This window comes from Poecilia reticulata, linkage group LG18 (assembly GCF_000633615.1).
Source record: "Poecilia reticulata strain Guanapo linkage group LG18, Guppy_female_1.0+MT, whole genome shotgun sequence".
NCBI lineage: Eukaryota > Metazoa > Chordata > Actinopteri > Cyprinodontiformes > Poeciliidae > Poecilia > Poecilia reticulata.
Window position 1 is genome coordinate 19,796,215 of NC_024348.1, and position 9,570 is coordinate 19,805,784.

At 39.1% G+C, this 9,570-nt stretch overlaps 1 protein-coding gene across 1 annotated transcript in view; it reads left to right on the forward strand.

Annotated features, from left to right (window-relative positions):
• The first annotated feature begins 770 nt into the window (after positions 1 to 770).
• rnf150b (ring finger protein 150b) overlaps positions 771 to 9,570 on the forward strand; it is an 18,629-nt gene continuing 9,829 nt past the window's right edge. The window contains exon 1 of the mRNA XM_008436045.2: positions 771 to 1,230. Coding sequence (XP_008434267.1) covers positions 771 to 1,230 — 460 coding nt within the window. The remainder of the gene's footprint in view (positions 1,231 to 9,570) is intronic.

Below are 9,570 nucleotides of genomic sequence, written 5' to 3' on the forward strand. Positions count from 1 at the left end.
TATTGATCATGTTAGTCATAAAATTCACTTAAAAGTCGCGCGCAACGATTTAAATTAATTTCGATTTTTAAACCATTTGTAATTTTTCTTCTCGCCGTTAGGTGGCAACATTATCTTAATTTAAGCTACATACATGGAGAGGGTTTATACGCCACCAAAGTAAAATATAAAACTCCGTGTTTTATCTTAAAAACACATGAACACGTTGATTTAAAAAAATATTGTAAATATATTTATAGAAAGACATCACTATTTCAGCATAGATGTTCAAGTCTTAATCGTCAAATTTGAGATTCTGGTCGTGACACAAAGAGACTTTTGTTTTTAAATGTAACTTCCGGAAGTTCATCGCCTCGCTTCCTGTAGCTTCACAGTGGCCCAGTCAAAACAATGCAGTGAAGCAGCTGCCAGTAGCGTCAGCTCTAAAGAGCAAAAATCTAATTTCTCCACGGTCACGGAGCTCAGTATCCGCCCGCTTGCTGTATCACCGCGGCGGGCGGCGGTCGGGTCGTGCCCGGGGTTTATTTCACTCCGAGCCGCCATTGTTCGGGATTTAACCGTTTTTGTTTGGCTGGAAATGGAGCCCGCTAACGGCTGGCTGACAGCAGCAGAGGGGAGCGGCTGAACGGCGAAGCAAACCCGGAGTTTGCGTCGATAAACTCGGTGAAATAAACTCTCGGCAGGCCGGTGGGTGACATGGTGGAGTAGTGGTGGTCCTCGGCGCTGAAGCTCTCGGTGTCCTCCGACCTCTCTCCCCGGGGAGGACCGCCATGGCGCCGGGCTCTCTGGTGGCGGCCTGCCGCAGTCTGGCCCTCTCTACGTGGCTGCTCTCTTTCTGCTTCGTCCACCTGCTGTGTCTGGACTTCACCGTGGCCGAGCGGGAGGAGTGGTACACCGCCTTCGTCAACATCACCTACATGGACCCGGCCACCTCCGAGGTGCGCACCGAGAAGACCGAATGCGGCCGCTACGGGGAGCACTCCCCGAAGCGGGACGCCAAGGGGGTGGTGGTGCTGCCCGCCTCCCCTCTCGACCGGCAGGCCTGTGACCCCCACACCCGGTTCGTGGTGCCCTCGCAGGCCGCGGCCGGCTGGATAGCGCTGATAGCCCATGGGAACTGCACAACCAAGGACAAAATCCGCCATGCTGCCGCCCACAACGCCTCGGCGGTGGTCATCTTCAACGTGGGCTCCACCAACCCCAACGACACCATCACCATGCGCCATCAAGGTACGAAACAGAAGCTGGGTTCAGTGGGAATCCACTTCATTTCTCTCCTTCCAACTCAAACGGACAGGGGTTCTGCGACGGCAATTGTAGGTGAAAAGTTGGAGTAACTTTACGCCAAAAACTCAAGATATTTGGATTGTAATCTTAGAAATATTCTAGGAAAAACAAAGAAATTCATGAGTCTGAAAAGTCGAAAAATTTGCTATTAAAAACATCAATTTTTTTCTGAAAAAATACGAAAGAAATGCTAGTAAAGAAAAAACCAAATGTTCACATTAACCTCAAACTTTGGGGGGGAAACGAGGGTATTTTACTAGAGAAAATAAAAAATAAAAACAAGGAAATTTTTTTTAAAAGTCAAACGTTTGCTAGAGAAAACTCAAATGTTAAAATTAGAATCAGAAAACAGAAGGCAACAGTTTTAAAGCTTTGGAAGCAGGAAGATAAAAATGAAACTTTTTGAGCAAGAGGAAATATTTTCTGCTGTTCTGCAGATTAAAAAGTTTCTCTTTGGACTTTAGAGGAACATAAATTCAAGTTTGTTTGCCTGCAGATTCAGTTTGATCTGAGCTTTTTAAACAGCGGCGAGGCCTGAAAACTATAACAGATTTTAATGGATTATAAACTGTCCCAGAAGTCATTGCAATAAATGGTAATATTGTTAGATTAAAAAAAATGTGGACAAATATCGATATCTGATTTTCATACTGGTGCTATTGCCGATAACTGATATTTACCAATACTGTGTATATTTCTCAATTGTTTTGATGACCAGAAACAAATGGCAGCAAAATGAAAACAAATATTGGTTCCTGGTTTTATCAATCGAACAGATGCCGATATGTTAAAAAAATTACGAATATCAGCCGATTCTGGTGTTGGTGCTGATGTGTCTTGTATCAATAAATGTTATTTTGAACATAAACGACAAATAATGTGAATTATTACATCGCCAAAGCACCAGACTGGAGACTTTTATCCTCCAGTTTTTGGTAGAATAAATCATGCAAGTGGAAATTGGGCTGATTTGAATTCATCATTTGATGAATTGATTTATTGTAACAAACTTCAGACAGATTTGAACGGAGCCTGTGGAGCAGCAGCAGAGTCTCCTCCGATGTTTTGGCCTCTTCTGATTAGATGACATGTTGACGTGTCGTCGTCAGTCACGATGTGGCGCCGCGTTGCGTAACGGCAGCAGCGAACCAACAGCTGTCTGTCTGTCCGTCCGACAGCTGGGATCTCCTCCAGCTCCTCCTCAGGCCTCCCACTCTGACTGCTGAGTCCAGGAAGTAAATGGAAAAATACTCTCCATTTGTTGACTTTAAATCTAGTTTCTCATGACGTTTTTAGCTTCTTGGAATCCGCGTTTGGAAACTCGGTGAATGTTCCAGTAGAAACATCTGCAGGTCGTTTAGATGCTGTTGAGTCTTCAGGTTGCCGTGTTTATCCGCCAGTCGTTTGGTCTGGTTTTCATTAAAATCTTCGTTACACGGCTTCTTCTGGCTGGTTTTTTTTAGATGCATTTTTCTGGTATTTGTTCAAAATGTTTGACTACGCTGTCAAATCACATTAGTGATTAACCTGCTCCTGATGATTTTAGATAGATTTATTAGAGTTTTGGTTTAATTAAAAGACTAAAAACTGTAAATGTAGAGGATAACCTTGAAGTATATGTCTAATAATTAAAGTTACTTCAGCCCTGGAATCTGACTCAGGAATATTTTGAATATTTTAATTAAGAGATGCTCTGTTTTTGTTAAGTTAGGATGAAGTGTCTAAGTTTGCAGACAGGACTGATTCATTTGGATTTTATTTAACCGACATGCGAGAAAGGTTAAATATAAAATATTTGTGTTTTAAGATCAGAAAAAGTCTTGCATTTGATCAGTTTTAGATTTTAAAGTCTTAAAATCATTCTTTCATTAACTCTAAAAATCTGTTTAAATTTGTCCATCTGTTGTTTTCTACACTGTCTCTCACTATCTGCTTTTTGTTATCATTTGGTCATTGCTGTGTAATTTCAGCTGAGGTATTCATTTATTTTGTTTTGTAGCAGAGCGTTCCCTTAAACCCAGCAAAGAAAAATGTTGTGAAACTGGTCAGCATTCCTGATTCATTGCTCACTACCAGCTCCTTTACCAGAATATGTTTAGTTATTGGGAAACATGGATTTCAATAGTTGGCTAAAATCGGTTGTCAATACCAGCTGTAAGGTGTTCGGGTGGGTTGCTAGGCAACAAGTGGAAAAGTCTCGCATGCCAGAGTTAAAAATAAGAGATGAATTGATGTTTAGCACAGAGAGTAAAATAGAGGCACCAATTAATGCGGTTTCATTTTAAGTGTGTAGGATTAGAGGCTAAACGAGGATCTGTGTAAAGCAGCAGACTGCAGGCTAGCTAATTAATGACAGCTGTAGAAATCAATAGACAGTTAGAATTACAGTTTTACTTTACTAGACGTGTTAATATTCTGCACCATAAGCAGATTCATTGGTTTCCACTGCTGTGTTTATAGTTTGGTGTTTTTATAGCGAGATGTAGTTTTAGCATGATGACATAAAGAAAAACTCAGTCATTTCCATTTGCTTGATTTATTGTTTTTTTTTCCTTCTCGTTCCAATAAAAACTGGATGATAAAAGTCGTCAGTCTGGTGTTTTGGTCTCAACTAGCCCTTATTTTGAAGGATAATTATGTTTACAGAAACTTCATCATGCATTTTATTTGCTGTTTCTGCTGTTTATTTATTTTGGATATTTAAAATAGCTTCCAGTTCCAGTGTTAAATGTTCATTATAATTTAAAGTTTATGGGTCTTTGAGAATCTCTTCTTGCATTATTATGCCAACATATGTTTAGATTTGAAGAGAAAATTCACAACTAACTCAAACTTGACAACAATGAAAAATAATAAATCATTGTTTGCCCCCTTTTTATTTGTTTTGTTAGATAAAATCAGTAATTTTCCCCTCGGAGTTGGGAAAGCTAATTAAATTGAGGCATGTGTTTCTTTGAGTGAAAGCCAGTGATTACATTTACAGCACCAAACTGCTGCCTGTTGCATAATGTGGTTTTATTTATTGCTCTGCCTCCCACTCAGTGGCATAAATACACTTATTTTTATTTTGAGTAGATCTTTGTTTTCAGTTTCCCGAAAGCACAAAAATGCTGTTTAATTCGGGTATTTCCTGGCTTCTGGATTTAAATCTCGACGAACGTGATTCTGTTTAGCGGTGAATCTTTGACCTCCAGGTCAGAGTGGGAGTGGGTGGGTGGGTGGGTGGATTCCCCATCTGGTCAGGCTGTTGGCTGTTAATCCACCTGAAAGCAGACAGTGTGGAATCGGCTGCTTCAACACTTTATCCCTCAGATCAGAGCTGCTCTTCGCTTCACCTGAAGCTCAAACTGGGACATCAGATCCAGAAACGTCTGTGATAAATTAGTTCAGGTTTGATTTCTGTTTGGTTTTTTTCTGGACCGCTTGACTCTGTTTAGAAAAAATAAAATAAAAAATGCTTAGAAAGTCTAAAATTTGAATAAAAAATTTAAAAGCCTGAAAAAATTAAATTGTAAAAATGCATTTTCTGTAAAAATGCAGTGTGAAAGTTTAAAAGAACTATTTTTTACAGAAATTTGTTGGGAGTATTTGGAAAAAAAGAGAGAAAAGCGAAATTGTGTTGGAAAAAAACCCCAGAATTTCACAACTGCGGTGTTTTCATTAAAGTCAGAAACAATTAAAATCACACGTAAATACATTTGTTCAGGCAATAAGTTATAGAAAACATTCCACACCATGATCCTCTGACTACTTCCTGTTGTCTTCTTTGTGGTTTTTGCCAGTAGCAACATCCGGTTGTTGATCATGTGATGTGAAAAATGTTTTTCTACTGCAGTTTTGCGAATAACCAAAAAAAACAAAAACATGTCACCCTAGCACCAAAACATTTAGGACAAAAACATGAGTTTTTATTAAACTGGTGTTTCCATTAAGCAGATTTATTATCAGTATTTAAAATTGTCCAGTTACACGATCAATGAAAATGCAGCTACTGAGTCTATCTGTCTTCTTTAGGGGTTTAGTTTGCTACTGGTGATATGTGGTGGTACAAATCCCACGATAACTGCAGGCAAGAAGTGGCCCAGTTTGCCGCCATGTTTGAAACCCGTCTGCAGCGAAGTGCTCAGAGTAACAGATGTCACATCAGCCTGCGTCTCCCCATTAGTTTCCTCCCCCTACAGTCACTCACACGTATGAATGAAAACAAGGAACATAGATCACTTAAAATTTTATTCATAATGGTCGTAAAAAGTCTTAAATTTGAGCTGAAACCTGCAGGAAGCCTGAAAATGTCGGCTTTAGATCATCTTCATGAATGCAGCGCGGTCATGTTTTAATCTGTGATGTTTACCGCCAAGAGATTTTATCTGACTTCAGCAAAGGAGGCCACACTTCCTGCTCAGCATCACGCTGTCTGTTTAAAACCAAACCACTGAGGCTGCAAATGCTTCATGAATCAATTTTCAGACCATCCAAGAGTCCCAAGCCTCATTAGTTTGTTGGAAAGAATTTAAAAAATCTTATTTTATCAGCCGAAATCACTAGATAAAAAGAAGCCTGGTAAATTATCACCAGCCCAGTCAGTCAAACAGACTTAAAATTTGATTAATGTTCCCTTGATCTGCAGAAACCCAAGTAAAACCGGTCAGTAAAGACGACCCCTGCGCTCCAGGCGGCACTTTGAGATTAGCAGAAATCAGATAAACGTCAGAGGCTCAGTTTAGGAACGCGGCAGCAGTTTGTTGCACTTTAACTGTCCAAAATGTGAATTAGCGACTTGGACTTTTCCCCTCCTTTCAAATACTTCAACTAATTTCTATTTTTAAAAAAATAAAAAGTTAGCTTCTGACGTTAACTGCATCTTTTTTTCTAGTTTTATTACTTTAGAATAGAGAAGATGAAAAATAAAAATGCAGAACTTATTTGAATAATTATGAAACCTTCTGAGACTTCTGTTACTGAATTAAAACTTTTCTTTAAATATACTTTTGAAAAACACATTAAAAAAACTTGGATTTAATGCAAATCAGCCCTTTTAAAATAGAGACATATTTAAAGTTGTTTTTATGAGGAAATGTTGAGTAAAAACTCAGCTGAAAAACTTGTGATTGGATTTTGTGGCGACATCATCCGTCGGGTTTAAATTGGTTTGGGATTATGTAACTTCTGTGAAGGACCTCACGGTTACACAGGAGCGATATTGATCCCAGGGGAATATTTTTAGGTCAGCACCGATCAATGTTTTTGTTATTTTGCTCAGTCGATACGAGTTCAGCGATGGCCTCCAGGGATTTGATCCAACTTGTGCTCTTCCAGTCCCCACTGAGAGCAAATGCCGTCTCTGCTGAGCAAACAGTCAGGAGATGCATCTCTGCTTTCTCACTATTTACTTTCCCTGCATAGGTGAGAATCAGAGACGGTAACATAAACCTCATAAAAACCACCAAACTGTCGCATCGAACAGGATGCGGCAGAAATACTGACTCTGTTCGATGTTTAGTCAGTTTGAAGTCAAATTAAATGGAAAATAACTTTAAACAATGACATGACGCTGCTTGGTTAAAGACTCATTTGGCTAAGAGAACAAATCAACCAATCAAAATTGTTGTGTGTGGTCTCTCTGCACAGTTTGTTGTCTAGTCTTTGGGTTTTAAATTGCAGCCATTTTGTTTTTTCTGTCATTTTTTTATAGGATATTCATGGCATTTGTCAGCTCTTGATTGAATTTGGCCAAACATTTCAGAAAGTCTAGTGGTTTCATTCCTCGTCATTGAGCGCAGTATCTATGTTGACTTTCTGTGAACCTACTTTCCTCATGTGGAACAATAAAAAGCTGAACTGGTTGTTCTTTGGTACCCTTTTCCAAACTTAGGTCCGTTTAAAGCAACAAAGTGGCAGACTGTGTGACTTTAATAATGCAAGTTTTGTTCTCACCTTCCTAAAATACAGCCATAGAAATGGCTGCTAGAAAAAAGTGTCAAGAGGTCTTTAGTAGTCGGACTTGTTACAAAATCCTCATGAAATATGTAGTAATGTATGATCTTAAAAGGTTTGTCGTAGGCATGTAGAGAAGTCGATAAAAAGAAAAATAGCCCGGACAGTCAGCCCTGAGGTGCTCCGAATCTGAAATTGTTCTCACACAATTTACTGTAATACAAATAAAGTTAAGTTTCATGAGACATGACGCATCCGGGAACTTTGTAGCTGACAGCCATTTTGGTAGGTATCCACAGCTACCTGTCATCACAGTTGCTATGACAACAATTAACTGGCCACATTCTCTGTCTCGTATGGATCGATCCTGCCTGCAGTGATTTTGTTATTTTTATTGCACATTCATCAAGATGGGTCCTTATGGTTCCTCTTTGTTGGTCTGGAAGCCATGGCTCATCTATGCTTTGTGCTGCGTTTGCCTACCAAGATGGCCGTTCAGCGGCGTGGATCACTTCTGGTTCAGACTTGGAGGAACGATGTATACTTTAAATGTTCAGTTAAATATTGTAATAAAGTGTCAACTCATAACAATCAGACTTGTGCAGAGTACCAGAAGATTGTATTCAAGTAAGAGTAGCGCCACTTCAACGCATATTTATTGGAGTAAAAGTAAAAAGTATCCGTCCACCTTTAACTTTCCTGAGTCTGCCTAGTTTTTAAAACGTCCTCCATCTCATTTGGCTTAAATTATTCCTGAAAATGTCGAAACCCCAGCAGGCGCATTCCTTCAGTTCGCCTGTTTCCAATTAAAGTTTTCCCTCTCCGTCCTCGTGTTGCCTGTGCGCTTCACACTTGTTAGGACTTGGTGGCACGTTGTGCGTTTTTCTGGTCCAGCTCACTTAGACCTGTTCTTACGTGTCTAATGCTAAACTTCTGCTGCAGCAGCTGCAGACTCTGTTTGTCTGCRGAAGCTGGCGTCCCTCTGGGATATTTTCCGCCTCTCTTTGGTGTTGCGTCAGGATGTACGGAGTCAGGCCTCAGTCACAAGGTAAACCTCAGATTAGATCAGAAACGGGCGAGATGTGGTCGACTGATTGAACATCTCAGATGTTTGGGACTGAACGGCTGCAGAGTTTTAAAGTCTGATTTAGAGCGAAGAGCTGCAGTAGGTTGAGCTTATGTTTAAACTCGGAATCATCGCCACCCTGACCTTTGTGCCAAATGATTTGTCTGCAATTGTATTTAAAAACTTCCTCTTTTAGTTTAACTTCCTGTCTTGCTATTTATCATCTTCTTTATTAAAGTATCACTTTGTAGAGTTCAACTCCTTGAGGGTCACATCGTAAAATGACGGCTTGTAAAATGAATTAAACAGACGTGAAAATGTTCCAGGAATGCATGAAGACTTTCAACGCTGACTTCAGTGATTTGCTCTAAAATGAAAGGAGTTTGGCTGTAATTACAGCATCTAAAATGGTTTAATCAGCTCTGGTTCGTCTTAATTATTCACTCAGTTTCTTGATAAATCAGTTTATTCCTGTGGAAAATGTTGGATCCATTCAAGCCTGTTGCTCCTGGTCATTTACAGACTTTGGTCTGCACACATCATTGCTGCTTTGGAGATCAGGTCAGAGTTCAGCCCATTGTTGCCTCTTTCTGCAAGCCTGGATGTTTCTAAATTAAAACTGGAACAACAGGAGACATAATGAGAAGTAATTCAGCTAGGAAGTCCCCTGCCTCTCTCAAAAAAACAACAACTGTGTAATGTTTACACATGTTTAGCGGATATTATTTTCCCACCATACCTAGTTTAAATTTTATGTTAAATTGCTGTTCCATACATATATTTGTATGTTAAGCTAGTTTTTCTTATCTATATTTATGTGTTAAATGATGTTCCGTACCTATATTTTTATGTTAAACTAGTTTTCTGTACCTGTATTTTTATAAAAAACAGTTTTCGGTACATGTATTGTTGTGTTAAATGGTTTTCCGTATATATATTTTTGTGTTAAACTAGTTTTCCGTACCTGTATTTCTATGTTAAACTGGCGTTCCATACCTATATTTCTATGTTAAGCTGGTTTTTCTTATCTCTATTTTTGTGTTAAATGGTGTTCTGTACCTGCATTCTTGTGTTAAACTGGTTTTCTTTATATTTTTGTGTTAAATGGTGTTCCTTATCTATATGTCTGTTAAGATAGTTTTTCTTATCTATATTTTTGTGTTAAATGGGGTTCTGTATATATATTTCTGTTAAACTGGTTTTCTGTACCTATATTTTTGTGTTAAATGGTTTTCCATACCTATATTTCTATGTTAAACTGGTTTTCCTTATCTATATTTTTG